Genomic DNA, 21,003 nt, shown 5'->3' on the forward strand with positions numbered 1-21,003 from the left:
CGCACTTCGAAAGATCCTCCGCTGCGACCCCCCGACGACGGCGTCGACGACGACGACGATAACGATGACGACAACGACGACTGCGTACCTTCGACACCTTCCTGCGAAAACCGTGAACCTGTTTCAGCCGACATACTTGTTTCTGTAGATAACCACCCGGTAACCGCTCTTGTCGATACTGGTGCCGATTATTCTGTCATGAGCGGACAACTGGTTACTGCACTTCGCAAGGTGACGACACCATGGCCAGGACTTAAACTCCGTACAGCCGGCGGTCATGTTCTCACGCCGATCGGCAAATGCACTGCGAGGATACAAATTCGTGAGGCCACATTTGTCGGTTCATTTATTATACTGGCAGAGTGCTCCAGGCAGGTCATACTCGGCATGGACTTTCTTCGGGAGTACGGCGCAATCATCAACCTTCGCGAGTTACTTGTCACTTTTTCCAGCGAACACGCAACTCATTCGGGCGACTACCACCCACAGTCCACGGTGTTACGCGTTTCGGGTGACTGTGCTACTTTACCACCCAGGAGTACTGCGTTGATCACCGTAGAAACAGACGATGATCCTCCCCGTCTCGGAATCGCTGAAGGCAATCTGTCAGTCTTGTTGGCGCGACAGGTTTGCGTAGCCCGCGGCATCTTGCAGCTGTCGTCACGGACTGCTCAGATTTTAGTGACCAATTTCAGTCGTGAATACCAGCACTTCGCCCCACGAACTGCCATTGCCTATTTGGAGCGAGTCAGTGACTTTCCCACTTGTTTAACTGTAGGACACACTGATGAAGATTCTAACTGTGACGTACCAGCCAACAACAATATTGATGTGAATTCTAAATTATCAGTTGAACAACAAGCTAGCATTTGGAGCCTTTTACCGTCTTTTGCGGACTGTTTCGCTTCAACATCGAAGGTCAACCAAACGCCTATTGCGAAACACAGAATTATTACAAATCCGAATGAAAGGCCTGTGCGCCAACGTGCCTACCGTGTTTCTCGTAAAGAGCAAGACGCCATTCGAAATAAAGTCCAACAAATGCTTACCGACGATATCATACAGCCCTCCACCAGTCCATGGGCGTCACCTGTGGTTCTGGTGAAAAAGAAAGACGGCATGCTGCGTTTTTGCGTTGACTATCGCAAGCTTAACAACGTTACGAAGAAGGACGTTTATCCCCTTCCCCGCATCGACGACTCTTTGGACCGCCTTCGACATGCTCGATACTTCTCAACGATGGACCTTCGCAGCGGCTACGGGCAAATAGAGGTTGATGAGCGTGACCGTGAGAAAACCGCATTTATTACGCCTGACGGACTCTACGAATTCAAGGTCCTTCCTTTCGGATTGTGCTCTGCGCCTGCTACTTTTCAGCGCATGATGGACACGGTTCTATCAGGTCTCAAGTGGCAGTCATGCCTTGTCTATTTAGACGATATCGTTGTGTTCTCAGAAACTTTTGAGCAGCACATCCAGCGTTTACAAGCAGTTCTTGCCGCAATTCGTACTGCTGGTCTGTCTTTAAAGCCTGAAAAATGCCATTTCGGGTATGACGAACTCAAATGTTTAGGCCATGTCATCAGCTACGAGGGCATTCGACCAGACCCCGACAAAACCATTGCTGTTGCTTCGTTTCCACCACCTTCGAACAAACACGAACTCCGCCGTTTTCTAGGGCTTTGCGCATATTATCGACGCTTCGTGGCTAACTTTTCACGGATAGCCGAACCTTTGCAATGGTTGACTAAGGTTGACAATGGTTCCGTTTGTCTGGGAGCAGGACCAACAAGAAGCCTTCTGTGAACTCCGGAAACGTCTGCGCACACCTCCTGTTCTAGGACACTTTGACGAAGACAGTGACACCGAGTTGCACACGGATGCCAGCAACGTTGGCCTCGGTGCCGTCCTCGTCCAGTGGCAGGATGGAGCCGAACGCGTGATTGCATACGGAAGCCGCACTTTGTCTGCAGCTGAAAGGAACTATTCCACTACGGAAAAGGAATGCTTGGCTGTGGTGTGGGCAATTACTAAGAACTCCGGCCGCTCATCGACTACCTTGAGAATCGTCTACCAGAGCCGCCTCGTATGTTTATGCGCAAGTTATCCTCCTTTTTTCTCCGCGATGGCGTGCTCCACAAATTAGGTTTTCACTCGACCGCAACCGCCTGCATCCTTGTAGTGCCGTCTTCACTACGTGACGATATCCTGCGGACCTCTCACGACGAGCCATCTTCGGGCCACTTGGGCTTCGCACGGACGTTTTCACGCATACGCCAAAAGTACTTCTGGCCTAACCTTCGCCGTGACGTAAAGCAATACGTGAAGACATGCCGCGACTGCCAGAGACGCAAGACACCACCCGTGCGTCCTGCTGGACTTCTCCATCCCGTGGATCCTCCGAGGATCCCTTTTCAGCAGGTTGGCATAGATTTGCTTGGACCATTCCCCACGTCGAGGGCTGGTAACCGCTGGATTGCTGTTGCCACAGACTACCTTACACGATACATTGAAACCAGAGCTCTCCCACGAGGCACCGCTAATGATATTGCGACCTTCTTTGTACATGGTATCGTACTCCGCCACGGTGCCCCTAGAGTGGTTATAACCGACCGGCGCACAGCATTTACAGCGAAGCTAACAGAAGATATCATGCTTCTCAGTGGTACAGTTCACCGCAAAGCCACTGCTTACCATCCCCAGACGAATGGGCTCACAGAAAGGCTAAACAAAACGATCGCTGATATAATTTCCATGTATGTTGACGTCGACCACAAGAACTGGGACGACGTTCTCCCATATGTTACGTTTGCATACAATACTGCCGTTCAAGAAACTACCGGCTTCACCCCTTTTCGCTTGGTGCACGGCCGGGAAGCTGTCACAACGTTGGACGCAATGCTTTTACCCACCTGCTGCTCTAATGTTGACACTGATGCTGCCGAATTTGCTCGATGCGCCGAAGAGGCGCGCCAGCTCGCACGAATGCGTATCCGCTACCAACAACAAAATGACGCCGACCGCTACAATCTTCGTCACCGCGACGTCACTTATCAACCCGGTGACAAAGTATGGGTGTGGACACCGATCCGCCAGCGTGGTCGGTCGGAGAAGCTTTTGCGCCGCTACTTTGGACCTTACAGGATCGTTCAACGACTCGGCGACGTCACATACGAAGTGATTCCTGAAGGAGAAGGCACCACGCACCGTCCCCGACGCCCACCCCTGTCCGATGTCGTTCACGTCTCTCGACTGAAGTTATACAACAGCCGCTGAACGCAAAGCTCAGCATCTCTCACCATCTGCGTCTCTCTTAACAGTATCCCCGTGGCAATCTCCGATGCATCAATGTTCCGCATCGAGACGATGCTCCTAGGGAGGGGGGTAATGCCACGACCTCGACACAGCTGACAGCCACACGGTGCAATTCGGTGCCACATGCTAGGCATGTTGGGTGGCTCGCAGAAGAAGAGAACGACGAAGGTGCCAGGACAGCGATCAATAAAGAGATCTCCAGCGTCGACCGAAGTCCTTTGTGGCTTTGTATGTGGCAATATTATATTAATAGAGGGAACATAAGACATCCATCCAAACGTAGCTAAATGGTGCAAAGGAAATCTATACGACTTCCTCGAAAGAAAAGCTTCGCAGTTGAAGAAAAATTTACGCTGGTGCGGGACTCGAATCCGAGACCGCAGCCTATCCGGCGTAGTCGCTCTGCCATCTGTGTTTACCAGGCGGCTAGCATATGACAGGCGAAGTCTAATTTATTAACAACTCAGAAGCAAAGGCAAGAGTTTGAGGCAATAATTCTCAGGAAACCCGCAAGGTGGACAGCAGTAATTAATAAAAGAAAAATGAGGCAACAACCCAAGCATAGCTAAGTGCTACCACTACGACGCTATTTTTCATTTTTTTCTTCTGTTTCTTCATTTGTTAATTTTGATTGACGACATAGCACCTATTCGGTGACGGTTGTGCTGTCACCTGGGAAATCTCTCAAATTTCAATATTTGTGCGTATCTTCAAATGAGGTGTTTGCAAACGCTATCTGTTTAGACATGTATCACCTGTTCTTCCGAATGATTGACTTGCATTCTGTTCGTGCATTTTCTTCGTTTTTTATGTAAACATATCTTCATCCGGTTGATACGCACATGTATATAAACTCTATTTACGCCATACATTGTATTCTGATAACGGCCGGACCCCGGCCAAAGCGTTAATAAATCACTTCATACGCGCGTCTACTTCCATATATATATATATATATATATATATATATATATATGTATGTTTCATACTGCAGACCTAGATCACGTCCAAGCAGGGTGGTTAAACACAACAATAATACAATGCGTTATTCAATCAAGTAGGGTGGTAATACACCACAGTAGTACAATGGTTCCATCAATTGAAACAGGCAACAACGAGTTATTCTAGTCTGTTATAGTTCGGGGAAAAAATAATACGTGAATAGATCCATCCGTGCAAAATAAGGTGTTAGTGAATTCGGATGATGGTGTCGCATAAGCCTAGACGTTGTACTAGACAGATACGATGCAGGAATAATTGTTAAGTCTCCAGTAAGTCTCCATAGTGAAGTAGACGCGCGTAGGAAGCGATTTATTGAGGTTTCGGCTAGGATCCGGTCTTCATCTGAATACAATGTATGGCGTAAGTTTGGAGACGCTAAGATTATTTTTTCATGCTTCTTTACAGAATTATTCATAATTATTTATCAACGTCTGAAATATTTAGCTGAAAAGTGCCAATGAGAAAATTCTATAGCAACATTAAAAATTCCCGATACTGCTTTCTGTTGCTCAAAACGTGCTACATAAAAGTGTTTTTCCGAGCGTTAAAGAAGCTCGCGAATACACGCAAAGGTCCTCGAGCAGCCAGCCACACGGCAATTTTGCCTGCATTTGCAGGTTTCTTTTACTGTCGGAAAGACGTGTAGCACGTAGTGAGCAACAGAAAGCTGTATCGAGAGTTTTTCATGTCACTCTACCCTTATGAAAATATGAGATGAGTTTCACAAGAAAGTCTGACGAGTTTTGACATCAAAGCCATTAGACTTTCTGATGAGTTTCTTTGGAATTTTCTGATGTATTCCTAATGTCGTTCTATAACATATTGGCCACCGTCTTTCTGTAGAATTCTTGACGAGTGTTTTTCTTGTGAGCATGAAATGTGTTCCTAATGTGCGCTCCAAAGCAGTTTTCTTGTGACTTTCTCACGTCTTCCTAATGAATCTCTAATGAGCTTATACATTAGACTGCTGGTGCTCATATTACTCATTTAACAAAATTGGCCACCACGTGTGGTAACATTTCCTCATGTGTTCCAATGGCAGTCAGACCTTATTTAAATATGTTACCTGTGCGTGACTGTCTTTGGTGCTTGATATATGCAGCCTGTATGCATGTATGTATGTCCAGCGAAGATGCAGCACTTTTGTCAACATTTACATGGGCCCTACATATGCTGCTGTTAGACATTACTCAAAGAAAGATATTTAACAAAAACATTTATTGGGCATATCAATGCTTCCTTAAATGCGGAAGGAGGTTAAATGGAAGGAAAACACAGTATCAGTCTGGTTACGGATGTGATATTTTCCTTTCATTTAATCTCGCTACTTATCACTGAGGAGAGGTTGTTCTTGAGGTGGAGTGTCATCTTGAAGTAAGTGCACGTGTACCCTGCATGGTAGAAAGCACAGAAAATTAACAAAACTTGGCAATCAACCACAGAAATACACGCTGTATCACTTGCTGCAGAACGATCTGGAGATGTTATAGATAGTTCTGCGAAAAATTTATGTGGGGTCGGTTCACACAAAGTTGTTGAGGAACCACTGTGTGGCCTTTGGGTGGAGCAGTAACTACAGTAAGCAGAAATTGCTCTTGGCTGTAAAAACGTGCAACGTGGATCAGCTGTGGCGTGTGTACATTTCGTGAACTACTTCAGCTATATCGGTTTCCACTTGACAAAGGACAGCAGTGTCTGTGGATTGCTAGCGTGAATGAGAAAATCTCACTAATTACTTGGCTTGGAAATGAGCGTAGGAGTGTTTGTGCACGGGCAACCCAATGCATACCAGCACCCATACACCCCACCATGTCTGGTGTTTTTATCATTTAAACCCGAGCGCTGCTTTCAGAGGGAGGGCACAAGTTGAAAGCAAATGCGTAGAAGCATGATGAACAAGCTTGCATAAAAATAATTTAATAAATAAGCATGGTGGTTGCTATCCCACGTCATTATTGAGTATTCCTCTTTGTCATGCAATCATAATGAGCGTTGACTGACACATGTCCCATTTTTGGATGTGGTATTCCTCACTGATTTTGTTGTATCAATCGGTTGCCATAGGCGAACGAAACAGATTAACAATCTAAATCTAGTGCACAGCTTGTCGTGTCAATGCATGGTCAAATGGGACGAGCACACTGGTCCTTTGAGTGAATTATGGTGCTCTCCTAGGCGCATTCTGAGGCACCGGCTAGTCAGCGTGCCCAATGTACATTGGAACAAATATGCACGTGATCAAAAGAATAGCCTACATTGCCCCTTAGAGATACAAAACAAATTTTTGGTATCTTTAACTAAGCAAGCCTCCAATGCCTGGGTGCCTTTGTCAATTCACTTGTGGATTGCAATGCACATATATTTCCAGCAAAAATAAATTAGGCAGCATATGCACAACAGTCATGTTGTGTGGTCTCCCATCCCTCGCTGCGCAAATTTTGTCCTGAAAAGTTACATGAACTGATTGAATTGAAAATTGAATCGAAAAAGGCAAGGAGGCAAGCGAGGGTTGCTTGGTTAAAGGTGGCACCAAATTTGTCCAGTACGTGTCAGAGGCACTGTACTGTATTCCTTTCACATGTGGTCAAATGTACATAGTGCAGACTGGATGGTGCCTAAATATGTACCTATGAGATCACCATATTTCACTCAAAAGACCAGTGTGCTCGTCCGACTTGGCCACACATATCCGCAATGGGGCTTCAGGCCGGATTAGGATTGTTTATCTGTTTTCACCCATGGATGAAAATTGGCAAGAGAAATCAGTCAGGCACACCACATAAATAACAATAAGTGTCAGGCTGGCCCCATTATCAATGCATGAAGGAAGGCATTCTTTGTAGATTACAAGGGATAGAAACTAGTGTGTGCCGATTCACTTACTTCTTTTTATGCAAACACCATTTATCATGATTTTATGCCTTTGTATTACAACTTATGCCATCCCTCAAATTAACTGGTGCACAACGAGTGCTATTTTTGTTAGTCCTTCCTACAACTTAAACAGTTGTTAGCCAAGGTCATGTTGCGTGGTCTCCCTTCCCTCGCTGCGTAAATGTTGTCCTCAAAAGTTACATGAACTGATTGGCAAATTCAAATAGACACTACAAGTTTTGCCGAGTGGACACAGCTGGTTCTCAGAAATGCACAAAAACAGTGATGGGTATCTGTTGGTATCCTGTAGTGTGTGCAACCTAGCTGTGACATTGCTGCACTAGACACACTAACAACTGCTACAATGCCTACCAGCATAAATAGGGGCAGCTTGCAAAGAAAAGAATACGAAGAAAGTGAGAGAAAAAATAGAAAGCTTACCAGAAAAGACGTCACTACTTAAGTAACTGCAGCACAATGAATACTGGCCTTCCTATTTCATTTCAAGAAATTCGAGTTCATCAAATGTGTATTTGCCAGTGACAGTTATTCTGAGAACAAAACAGACATAATTGTAAATATCAATGTTAAACAATGGTATGCACACTGCGTGCTTAGACCTGTGACATATATGGCACACGACACTTCGAATTCTTACATGGACAAAAACAGCACATGTGTGTATCATAAGCAGAAAGGAAAACAGGGAAATATATGCTACAGCATAAGAAACAGTTCCAAACAAATAAAACCAAAATAAAAATGAAACATACTGCGTAATAGGCAAAAATAAAATGGACTTGCAGCCAAGCAATTGATGCGAGAACAATACTGAACGTCAGGACATGCATGGTGTAGTTTTAACAGAACAAGATTACGTGTGCATAATGTCTACAAACACAAATAAGCAGCAAGTGGAATAAAGTTGCATAAATATTTAGCCTATTTAGCAAGATTCACAGGGTAATATGTCGATACACTTATCCACTAATGATACCGAAGCCCACATTTGTGAACACGTACACTTAAAGCATACCTGATATGTCCATCCAGATTAAATGCCGTGCTGCTGCAGCCATGGCCACGGGTTATGTGAACACTGTTGTGGGTCACGGCTTCACCACTACAAAGAGAATTCTGTGTTAACTTATAGCTGTGGCAGAATAAGACCATCACATCGTGAACACATGCAAGGAGCGTGTAAAAACAGTCACGAAAACAATGCCTGCACTGGTGCAGGGTGGCAACAGAGCACAAAGTCGAAGTCACTGATGAATGTCACGATAATGGGGACCCCTTCAACAAGGCAAAGTTTTACACGCAGCAGCAGCGCATTACATGAATGTTTGTTTACATAACGATTCTAGAGTTTCTTTAATGACTTTATGTGACTATCCCTTGTAATGCTTAGTTACGTCAAAGTTATGGCAACACCCCTTCAAAACAAACCTGTACCAATAGCACGCTGTGATTGCTTACATTTCTTTTCTCCTAATACTACTCCTAAATCGAAAACTTTGTAAGCAGAGATTATCTACAACGTCGAATCATTTATAAGCGAGGAAACGTCATTGCAGTGAGAATCGGTCAAGAGGTAGATGAGTCGTTATTATGCGACATCAGCAGAAATGCGGGAGCTCACGCACAAGCGCGCATGATGAACAGGATTATTTCCGAACTTAATCTTTCTCGTCAGAAGAAAACGCTTATCAAGATTTTCAATTCCGCATTATGGCAATAAATTCGCGCAACTAAACTCTGACACCCAGCAAGCATCGGCATAGGTTTCACTGTTGTCGTGGGAGTTCTCTTTCTTACGTTCGCAAGGCAACCTATGCCCACACCGAGAAGCACGCACAACACGTGTGTAGTTAGCAAGCACGGTTACTCACCTTTTGAATGGCACGACGCGGCCGAAAAGCGCCCTCCAAGTTGCCGATGCTTCGATGTTACTCCCAGCAGACATACCGGTGCATAGTGGAGGAGCAGTGGCAAGCTAACAATACGCATTATTTCTTCGCGACGTCCACCCAACTTTCCACGACAACCAGACACAAAGGGAACGCACTCCACGGCATGAACATCGTTGGTCCACATTTGGCTGGCGCGCCACGCACACGGCGAGTTTGCAGCGAGACACAAGCTGTCTGTGGCACTTATGCGCACGCGAACTAAGTCATATTTAGTTACAGCAAACACAAAAACACACGATCAAACAAGCACATCGTTGCAGCTCGCACGCCCGACCGACTCGTAAACAGATCGACAGGCTTATTGGATTGGATTCGATAGGAAACGGGATGGTGGGTGGCGCCACCAACAGGTCGGCTGGGGCCGGCCAATGCCTCGGCTAGTGTCATCTGAGGATTTGTGCGGCTGCCTAATTGCGCATAGCTGTTGCAAGACAAGCAGAACCGCAGATAAGTCTATATTGTAAGCTATAGTATGGCATAGAAAGAAATTCTATAACGCATTTTCAATTTGAATCGTTTCTGCTATCTGCAGCCAGCAAAAGCATGGCCTTCGAGATCTGAAAATGTTAACGCTATAGAAAGCCGTTGCGGTGACGTTATTCGAACGATTTTCGCTTCGGTTACTTCCCATAAAACCCGTGAATTACGCATTTCGCTGCTCCCCGTGCAACCTGCGCCGTCACTTCAATTGAAATAACTTCCTGCTGTCGTTAACATCAACTATATGGCCTCAGACATCGCTGACGTGATCTCCGAGGGACACATGTGTGCAGTGTGCGATGTTTTAGTGCCAGTTGCAACAGTGTCAGTCGGAAAGCGTCAAATCTGCTCGTGTGGCGCAGCTTACGCCCCTGTCGTCCGTATCTTGCTTTCGTGTTAGTGCGTTTAATCTGCGCGGGTTGCACTACTGTCGCTCGTGCCTTCTGTGTTGATCGTGCTATCCACGAAGATTCCTCGAAAAACCCACATGTCTCGGTAGCGTGCATTTGTCCCAAGTGGTATATGCCAGAAATGCGCGCTGGCGTACGATGTGCTTTCAACCAAGTACTACAGTGCGTTCCAGCAAATAGACGCTTACGCGCAGTTTTTTTTTTTCTTTTTACCCGTCGTGGTTGGTCAGTGGCTATGGTGTTTCGCTGCTGAGCACGAGGTCGCGGCATCGAATCCCGGCCTCGGCGGCCGCATTTCAATGGGGGCGACATGCGGAAACACCCGTGTACTTAGATTTAGGTGCACGTTAAAGAACCCCAGGTGGTCGAAATTTCCAGAGTCCTCCACTACGGCGTGCCTCATAATCAGAAAGTGGTTTTCGCACGTAAAACCCCATAATTTTTTACGCGCAGTTTTCCATGTCATGATCATGTCAATCTGCACAATTGTCGGTTTGCCATTAAAGACTAGAAACACATCCGAGAAATCAAACTGCTCAGAACAAGGCATACGCTATAGGATTGCACTGTTTACCAAATGTGATAACGGGGTAACACCATCTTACAGTGCTCTTTAAAAAGGAAAGAAAATGACGTCGTTGTTTTGTGCCTAGCCCTAATATATCGGAAGCGTTTCCTGAGTACTCGGCGCTCACGCTGTGTTATGTCGTTTTCATCATTTTTGTCTCTTAGACTGTCCCTAACGATGAATCGGAACCACTTCCACCAAAGGCCAAGGGTCCGAGTGACTTAATTAACTGTATCCTAATTAACGGTTCCTTACTTAACATCATCATCATTAACACCAATGGTCACGGGTTGGACTCCCACCAATAGTCATGTGTCCGAGTGCTTTCATCAACTATATCTTAATTAACTGTACATTAATTAGCATCGCCTTCATTAACGACAAAATTCGTGGGCACAACTGCTACACAAGATCATGGGTTCGAGTGCTTTCAGTAACTATATATTAATTGAATATGCCTAATTAACATAACCTTTAACAACAAACGCCGTGGGATCCAGTGCCTTAACTGACTATAATAATTAACACTACCTTAATTAACATCGCCTTCATTAACAACAAAGGTCGTGGGTTGGATTCGCACCCAAGGTACTGGGTGCGAGTTACTTAATTGCTAGATCTTAATTAACTGTGCCTTAATTAGCACCATCTTCATTAACAAAGGCCGTGGGTGCGAGTGCCTCAAATAACTGTATCATAACTGCGCCTTAATTAACACCACCTTCATTAACACATAAGATCGTGGGCTCGAGGGTGTTAATTGCCTATATCTTAATTAACGTTACACCCGCCGTGGTTGCTCAGTGGCTATGGTGTTAGGCTGCTGAGCACGAGGTCGCGGGATCGAATCCCGGCCACGGCGGCCGCATTTCGATGGGGGCGAAATGCGAAAACACCCGTGTACTTAGATTTAGGTGCACGTTAAAGAACCCCAGGTGGTCAAAATTTCCGGAGTCCCCCACTACGGCGTGCCTCATAATCAGAAAGTGGTTTTGGCACGTAAAACCCCATATATTATATTATTATTAATTAACGTTACCTAAATTGATATCGCCTTCATTAACAACAATGGTCGTGGGTGCGATTCCCACACAAGGTAATGTGTTCGAGTGACTTAATTCCTAGATCGTAATTAACTGTACCTTAATTAGCATCGTCATCATTAACAAAGGTCGTGGGTTCGAGTGCCTCAAATATCTGCATCTTAACTGCGCGTTAATTAACAGCGCCTTCATAAGCACCAAGGGTCGTGGATGCGAGTGTCTTAATTAACAACATAATAATCAGCTGCGCCTTAATTAACATATTAATTAGCAGGCTTCGACTTCCACTAAGAGTCGTACGTGCGTTCGAGTGCATTAATTAACCATATCTTCAACAACATTCTTAATTAACGGTGCCTTAATCAACACCAAAGGTCGTGGGTTCGTAGCCTTAATTGCCGCCAAAGGTAGGTTAGTTCGACTCCCATGAAAGGTTGAGAGTTTGTAACCTCTTTGTACATCGAGTGCTCACGCCGACAATGCCGGATTTTGCGGCTCATGAGCCATTTAATGCTATCGCATTACAAAGAATTTTTCGCGACTTGGCATCGTACACATTCATATATGATGTACTTTGACATTAGCAATAACACAAAAAAGCTGTACACTCCTCTCATCAGAAATCCTGAGGTGCATTGTCATTTGAGTCTCTGATGTACTTGTGATGCCAAAAAACATTAGACGATGCATTCCTTATGAATGTCCAATGTCACCTTAGGAACACATCACGTCCTCCACAGAAACTCATGGTTCATTTTCATAAGGGTACACTTTTCTCATTGACACTTTTCATCTAATTGTAATATCTTATAAGTTGAGAATAATTATCTGATTAGGCGGAATAAAAAGCAATTTCAATATTTTCAAGCGACGACAAACAACATCAGCTTGGTCCTGTCTAGCTATGTGGCATTTTCATATTTTTAAACTCTGGCTAAAGTTAGCTAGGACCACTTGTATATAGCTATCAAGAAAGACGCAGCAGCGCAAGAATAACAAAGAAGTGTAGAGTAAACCCAGGCGTGCGTATTCACGGCCTCTTATCTCCTTTTAACGATTGCTTGGTTTCGCGGCTTTTGTTTGTGTCCGCAGGAAATTTGTGGCTTGCTAAAGATGGTGATTGAAAATAATAATTTGTTCTGTTTATTCCGCCATACCGTCTCTGGTAATGCGATCACAATGAAAATTTTTGCCAATGCTGCTACGCTGACTAGACAATTCGCTTCCACGGATCGTCGAGACTATTGGCAAGCCTATACTTGGTGGAAAACTCATCTTCTTCTAGAACTTTCAAGGCATTTCCTGGAGAGTTTGTCACAATGCCATCGATGTTCTTCCTGAAACAAGAAGCGCAGAAAGCACACGTTAGCCATTTCTGGAGAAGTTGACTTAAGGATACTTTGCACCTTGCGTTCTTTGTTCATTCAGGGAGATTTGCGATGACGTATAATTTCTGCGCCTTATGCTTCAGAACCTTTCCAACCTTGCGATTTTTATGTTGTAGTACACTATCAGACACTATCAGGTTCTTTTTGGTGCCTGTGGCATAAATTTTCAACACATCTTATGCGGATGTCCAAAAAGCACTTGATTATACAGTCTTCAATGGTAATAGAAAACCTGAAGGGTATTTTGAGAACTCAGGAGCAGATCAATAAGTTGAGCGAATGACTTGTTTCATCAAGATATTTGTTTGGGTTTAACTTCCTGCAGCTTCTATTTTGGTGCCTAACCATGAAAGCCTCCTTAATTTGGCCATACCGGATTCCTAAATCGCTCCTAAATATAATTACATAACGACATTTTTTTGTATTTAGCCCAGCGAGCTTTTCCCGTCATGGCTCAGATTCAAACCCGCGACCTCACCTACTTCACCAGATTGTCACAGTCACAAATCCAACGCAGGTCTGGGGTTAGAATGTAAGTGAGAGCAATGAACCTAGTGTTTGAAAGTTCCTTTCGTCATTTCCTCTATCCACTCAAAACGCTTTGTGGCGACTGCTCATGGCCGTTTAACACAGTCACAGCTCTAACCCAAACGGAAACACAAAAACGCCAGTGATTTTAAGGAACTGGTGCTCACAACTGTCGATCATGCAAATTTTTTGTACGCAGGCAAAACACCATAAAATTTTTTCTTTGAACTAAATTAAAGCGTAACCTTCCAGTCATCCTGGGCGATTCAGCGTTTCCCGTAAGCATTCCCACAAAAAAAAATGCAGGTGTCAATAAAGAAAATCACCCAAATTTAAAAGATCAGGCCTGAACAGAAATTTTACTTTTGAAAGCCTTCCGCTGCTGATAATAGTTCATCAGTATGGTCAAGCTTCACAACGACGCAATGATAGGTCCTCATGGCCGAGGGGCTTGGCTGTAAAGTGTCATTATACTGTTTAACAAATTATAACATCACATTGAATTCAATACATTTCCATTAGTACATAACATTACATTAGAATCATTGCAATAAAATCAGTGAGAGGAGGAGATTGGTGACCATCCTACTTTGTATCCTTGCTGTTACAGGGAAGCTGTCTAAGGCTGTGATCCAGGATATTGTGACACCCGCAAGGAAAAACTCTACCCTTAAATTTTTCCCTAAAACGTGAGAGTGGAATATCCATTAACAAAAGCAAATGCATATCACCGCTCGCGTCGAAGCTCAATTTAATCGCCACCTGTGGCTAAAACGGCGCTCCATCGCAGTTGTGTCACTTTGTATGTATGATGTAGTGTGTGAGGTAGCGTATGCCTGATAACGCAACCAATGGGAATTTTCTACACCATTTCGCTCCACCATTGCTATGGAAAGGCCAGGCGTGATGCGTACGCCTGAAGAGCAGCGTATCTACGAGGAGCGAGAGCAGTGGCAGGAGATAGACCGTCGGTGTCGTGCCAACCCGGTGGCCCGAGATGAACATGCCCGCATTGTGGAAAGCGAAGAGGAAGAGATGACGACACATATCGCGACACCAAGAATGCTGTAAAAGGACGTAGATGCCATGAGGGCAGGGTGCCGGGATTCGACGGCGCCTGCGCAAGGTTCCAAAAAGACTTCGGATCAAGCTGCCAACGTGATCGCCTGTGGTGCGCTAACGACCTCTCGGGAGCCAACGACATGCGGTTGGAAGAGCGACGCCAGAAGGGGGTGGGCATGCTGATGCGGCGTTTTCCCGGCGAAAACATTGGGGAGTAGTGAGTCTGGGGCACGTGTAAGTCTGCGCTGATAAACTGTAACGTACCTCGATTCAGTACAAGGCGTGTGCAGGGGCTCTGCTAAACGATGCGGTTCCACATGTCTCGACGACGAACGGTTATTAGTACCCGCATGTGCCGGCGCATCTTCCAAAGCTCAATGCCGACCGGATCAGCTTTGCCACTGATCCACGTTATCAAAGCGCAATGGATAAATATTTTTTTTGTCTTTCTGAACTTACAACTATAAGTTTCGCTTTGAAAATCCCAGCTGTTGGCCGCAAGTACGACACACGTGCTTTTGCTGTCTACAAAACGAAAATGCGTAGTGAAGCTGCGATTATTTTAAGCTCATCTCACTTTAAAACTAACTCGCTCGCAAATGGCTGTTTTATGATACCTGAAAATCGTAAGCCGAAAGAAGAAACGACAGCGTATGGTTCCGAAAGATAGGTTATCAATAGAAACGCAAATATAGTGCCACATCTAACTTGATTTGAATTTCGTACGTTCTCATACTGATTCTCAAAGCAAGAAAATTCTTTTTGGCTCACTGCGCGCACTCTTGTGAATTTTCATTTCACAGGGTTTTGTATACATGCGCATAAAACGTTTTTGTTGCATGATCATAACCTTTGCTCGAACTGTGGCGTTAAAATGATTGTTTTAAATTTCGTGCTTGCGGGTGAAATTATAACATTTAGGTGCCGTTATTCTCGGGGATATCACTTCGTTTCTACAGATTAACCTGGCTCACCCTTCTCAAGTTTTGTTTGAGCTTTTCGTAGGCAAAGTAGTACCAGACTTCCGCTGTATGATTGCAGATTCCGAGCACCCTCCCCCCTTGCAATGCGTTTAGTTCACGCTCACTATTCTCATCGCCCTGTTAATTTTTCGCCCCTGCCTCTATGATCATTGCCTTGATTCGTAGCCCTAGCTTGGTAGCAGTTTTTCACTTTACCGCGCCCTGCCTCCCAATGAAACGAGTTGTTTAGATTCCCGATCTGTTAGTAAAGCGAACGGCTACTGTGTCAAAAGCCTCTAATGGAATGCATCAAGCCGCCATGGGTGTGTTAGCGTCTTGAAAGGCCTTCTTTATTGCTTGTTTCATTGTTTTATTGCATCAGCATTCTATGGCTAGGGCCCCAGCCCCGTAATGCGACAATTTTAATGCCTTGTATCTGCACAAAAATGCATAATTTGCTATGGTAAGGCATTTATTATGATACTGTATATGTGAATGACTGGTAGCTTTATAAGCCATAGGAAAAAAATTTTATCAGACCATGAAAAAATAAGGCGAGAATACTCTGAGGAATGCGTCAGCCTCCTTCAAAAATGTATGGGGAAGCTTATAGCTTGAGTGAGCCGACTAATATTTTGGGGAAGTTGAAATTTGGGGTTGCGTAAACTTTAAACTTGGAGGTGGGCTAAATGAAATTTGGGGGTTAGCCTACTTAGATTCGGTGGTGGGCCAACTTAAATTTGGGGACGGGCCCGCTTGAAATTTGTGGTTGGGTCAGCTTAAAATTTGTGGGTGGGCCTACTTTAAATTTCGGGGTGTGTCTACTTGAAATTCGATCGTGTATTAGACAGCTCTAGTGGAGTTGTCGCATTTTATTGTTGTATATTGTTTTCCGCTAATAGCTTGCTTCCTTCTTTTCAAATTTTTCTGTTTTTCGCTGTATATTAGGATAGAAACAAATTCTTCAGTAGAAACTAGTTTTTGTGCAGCCTACTCACCTCAGTTTCACACAAGACAAAGGTTTTTCGCAGGAGGATAGAGACCTGGGTGGTCAAACAGGAATTGTAGAGGGGAAGTTTTTTAGAGCGGCGTTTTTTTGTCATGGGCTCTCACGAAGACAAGTGCTATCATCGTAACATTGGCTCCCTGAAGAGACATCGCTTGTTCAGTTCCTGTTGGATCACTTCATGCTGTCGCATCTGCGACGCTGTATGGCTTTGCACCACCTATCGAAATGAACTAAGTAGCCCCACTGAAAGCCCGGCTTAGAACTCGCACAGCACGGTAGAGTGGCAACTCCTGGCTATACTCGCGGACTCAAGCGTGGTAACTATAAATGCTTGTCAGTGTGCTTCCTGCAGAAGAAAAGTATGCTTGTCAAATGTAGGCTCTACGCTGAGGCTTCCATTCTACGGGTGCTGCTGATAATGCCAAGATTTAAACATTTTGTTAACCTCTTTTTTGCGGGAAAGATAGTTGACGACGTGACGGAATTTTAAGCGCGATATTTCACAACTTGCGCTTTAGTCGGGGAAGCTCAATTAAATGGCCATGCTTCAAGCAGTGCTCGTTCAAAACTGTGAAAATCCAACAAGTGCCCGAACAGTTCATACACTTATTCATACCAGCTCATTATTTCTCAGCAGTTACAAACTAGAATGAAAGTTATGTCCGCTTAGTGATGTAACCTTGTCGAAGTTGTGGCTTTATTATAGCAGTTGCAGTTTATTTTGTCCTTCTCAGGCTAAACGCCCGATACTTTGACTACACTTGTCAAATGCTTTAACCTAAGTGGAAGTTACAAAAGGTCACCTGAAAAATCGACGAATTGTGAATGCGTGGTCGGCTGTCCAAACATAGGCCTTGTCCACATAATCGTGCACCGAGCTGTTGAGAGATCGGCGAGCCGTCACCCAGGACATCCGAAGTGTAGGATAAATATCTATGAATCGGTTGTTGGTGCCGTCTCCTTGCCAGCGGTGTCTCGTAACACCGAGCTTTTCGAACGTCGTGGCGATAGTTGAAAGAAAATTGTTGCCGCTAACGTCGAAACCTGCAAAGAGTGCTTCATTATTTCATCCATAATATACTCCAAATGTCTTATTATTGGCGTTCTAATCTATGCCCCAGAACAGAGAGCAGTTACTTATAAGAAACAGTGTTGTTTTAGTTCCAAGTACCGGGTCTCTTGTCTCCGAGTTCTGCCAGAGCTATCCTCTTCTTTATATTATCATAAAAGTGCCTTGAAATGTTATTTCTCGTCCTTATAGAGCCACCACTGATGAACAGAGCAGAACACTTGCTAACCCTAGGAGATCACCTGGAAGCAACTAGCTTTACCTAGAAGTCAAATGGCCATCAATTCTTTGATTACAACGGCATTGAACTACTGTTAGTATTGTAAAAGCAACACCAATATAGAACATGTTTATTGAGGCAACTGAATTTCTTAATGACTCATGTGTTGAATGTGAACTCAAGCAGTGCCTCACGAAAAATGGGGGCATGAAAGCGAATGTTACTTTTCTGTTTAAAAACTAGTAGGCCATTCAAGGGTCCTAGTGAATTGTCTGCGAAAGTGGCAGGGTCTCATCATTTATGCTCGTATTTATTCGCTTTCCCGTAGTGCACAGTTATTCAAGCTACTCCTATTTTATTTTAAATGGTTGATAGGTCAGGAAGAACGACAGGTGCGGGTCATATTGACGTACAGATTCGTGGCCTCATGAAAAGCAGGATGCAGGTTAGTATGAACGCTTCAGCTATGATTATAGACGTACATATTAAGGGCATCTCGAAAAGTGTAATGCAGATAAGTATGAAGAGTTTAGCAATGTTTCTAACCATCCAGGTCTTCCGCTAACTCTAAGTAAGCTCTAAGTAAGGAATTAGTGTACATGTGTACTTGATGACTAGCGCTTCTCCAGCCTTTTAATATTTGATATGACAAGGCTAAGCTCCAAGCGTATTCGGCAAGCTGTAAACGCCGCTCTTATTATGTAGTCCGAAGGTGAAGTTTCGAGAAAGCCAGATGGCGTGCGAGCTACGCGAATCAATATTTCACTTTCACAAGGTTGCGGAAACCTAAAGTGACTGTTAATAGCGCTTTCAACGTCAAGACTTACCGTCTCTCACGTTGCCGCTGTAGTCAGTAGCATGGAACCATGACTCAGTACCTTCAAGTCTACTTCTTTTTTTTATATTTCAGCTTTAAGCTACAAACCGTAGCGCCACACTTCGGTGCGTAGGTTAGCGTTCGCTTCGTAACGCCTATTGTGAGCGTAATTAGAATAACGAACGAAACTGGACGGTTACTAGGCTGTCAGTCAGCTCTCAATATTCTCAAATTGATCCGGATATTTTATAGCAAATCACAACACAAAAGACAAGGCGATTCTTTATACTGTTAAGCTTTGCAGTTCTTAAAACCGAATACCTGGATTAGCATAATAGCATATTGACGTACAGATTCGTGGCCTCATGAAAAGCAGGATGCAGGTTAGTATGAACGCTTCAGCTATGATTATAGACGTACATATTAAGGGCATCTCGAAAAGTGTAATGCAGATAAGTATGAAGAGTTTAGCAATGTTTCTAACCATCCAGGTCTTCCGCTAACTCTAAGTAAGCTCTAAGTAAGGAATTAGTGTACATGTGTACTTGATGACTAGCGCTTCTCCAGCCTTTTAATATTTGATATGACAAGGCTAAGCTCCAAGCGTATTCGGCAAGCTGTAAACGCCGCTCTTATTATGTAGTCCGAAGGTGAAGTTTCGAGAAAGCCAGATGGCGTGCGAGCTACGCGAATCAATATTTCACTTTCACAAGGTTGCGGAAACCTAAAGTGACTGTTAATAGCGCTTTCAACGTCAAGACTTACCGTCTCTCACGTTGCCGCTGTAGTCAGTAGCATGGAACCATGACTCAGTACCTTCAAGTCTACTTCTTTTTTTTATATTTCAGCTTTAAGCTACAAACCGTAGCGCCACACTTCGGTGCGTAGGTTAGCGTTCGCTTCGTAACGCCTATTGTGAGCGTAATTAGAATAACGAACGAAACTGGACGGTTACTAGGCTGTCAGTCAGCTCTCAATATTCTCAAATTGATCCGGATATTTTATAGCAAATCACAACACAAAAGACAAGGCGATTCTTTATACTGTTAAGCTTTGCAGTTCTTAAAACCGAATACCTGGATTAGCATAATAGCATATTGACGTACAGATTCGTGGCCTCATGAAAAGCAGGATGCAGGTTAGTATGAACGCTTCAGCTATGATTATAGACGTACATATTAAGGGCATCTCGAAAAGTGTAATGCAGATAAGTATGAAGAGTTTAGCAATGTTTCTAACCATCCAGGTCTTCCGCTAACTCTAAGTAAGCTCTAAGTAAGGAATTAGTGTGCATGTGTACTTGATGACTAGCGCTTCTGCAGCCTTTTAATATTTGATATGACAAGGCTAAGCTCCAAGCGTATTCGGCAAGCTGTAAACGCCGCTCTTATTATGTAGTCCGAAGGTGAAGTTTCGAGAAAGTCAGATGGCGTGCGAGCTACGCGAATCAATATTTCACTTTCACAAGGTTGCGGAAACCTAAAGTGACTGTTAATAGCGCTTTCAACGATTAGCATAGCCAGTTCCTTCTAGTGTAAGTCACGTGAGTGGCCACAGGCTAACTCTTCACTGGCTCTAGCAATAGAAGATGTTTATCCCTTATCCCTTCTAGTGTAAGTCACGTGAGTGGCCACAGGCTAACTCTTCACTGGCTCTAGCAATAGACGATGGTTATCCCTTATTCAAAAGCTGAGTGTTACGTTCGGAAATGACAACCCACCGCACATTTCTGGGACTCTAGACATCGTGAACCGGAACAGTAAGCAAAAGTAATCAGATTAAGTAATCAAATTACTTAATGTGTAATGAGTTCATCAGATTTATTAAGAGAAATCAATACGATTGATGCCAGTGAGCTACTTCGATGGCATTTCACGCGTTCTTCAACAATCTTCATAAATTGGAGGGATTTGCTGTCTTTAATGAAAGCTGGACAGGTTTGCATAGCTGGTAGGCTAGTTATGCAAAAGATACACACACTGATTCTTCGCTTACTTGCGGCTCACTAAATCACCTGCTTACCGCTAAAACGAACAGAGAGTAACAGCCTCTGTTGCACGTTTTTTCGGGCAAATCATGTATTTCAGCTAACCAATCCTCATTGGCACACTATGTTATATACCACGTTTAAAACGTGGCGCTGCGTTGCCAATTAATCTTCTGGATATTAAACACTGCCAGTTCCTTCTAGTGTAAGTCACGTGAGTGGCCACAGGCTAACTCTTCACTGGCTCTAGCAATAGACGATGGTTATCCCTTATTCAAAAGCTTTTTTTGCGCCAA

At 44.2% G+C, this 21,003-nt stretch overlaps 1 protein-coding gene and 1 long non-coding RNA gene across 6 annotated transcripts in view; both read right to left on the reverse strand.

Moving 5' to 3' along the window:
• Positions 1 to 5,602: 5,602 nt before the first annotated feature.
• Positions 5,603 to 9,443, reverse strand: LOC139047116 (uncharacterized). Its single transcript, XR_011507045.1, has 3 exons — positions 9,084 to 9,443; positions 8,228 to 8,314; positions 5,603 to 5,708 (listed from the first exon to the last, which is right to left on the reverse strand). It is a non-coding gene; the product is annotated as an uncharacterized lncRNA (long non-coding RNA).
• A 3,342-nt stretch (positions 9,444 to 12,785) lies between these two features.
• The window catches only part of LOC135899413 (dermonecrotic toxin SPH-like), a 95,331-nt gene continuing 87,113 nt past the window's right edge, over positions 12,786 to 21,003 (reverse strand). For all 5 annotated transcript variants that reach the window (XM_065428657.2, XM_065428659.2, XM_065428658.2 and 2 more), the window contains 2 exons: positions 17,418 to 17,658; positions 12,786 to 13,002 (listed from right to left, as the gene is read on the reverse strand). In XM_065428657.2, coding sequence (XP_065284729.1) covers positions 12,876 to 13,002; positions 17,418 to 17,658 — 368 coding nt within the window. In that variant the 3' untranslated portion in view covers positions 12,786 to 12,875. The remainder of the gene's footprint in view (positions 13,003 to 17,417; positions 17,659 to 21,003) is intronic.

Source organism: Dermacentor albipictus, chromosome 6 (genome assembly GCF_038994185.2).
Source record: "Dermacentor albipictus isolate Rhodes 1998 colony chromosome 6, USDA_Dalb.pri_finalv2, whole genome shotgun sequence".
NCBI classification, from domain to species: Eukaryota; Metazoa; Arthropoda; class Arachnida; order Ixodida; family Ixodidae; genus Dermacentor; species Dermacentor albipictus.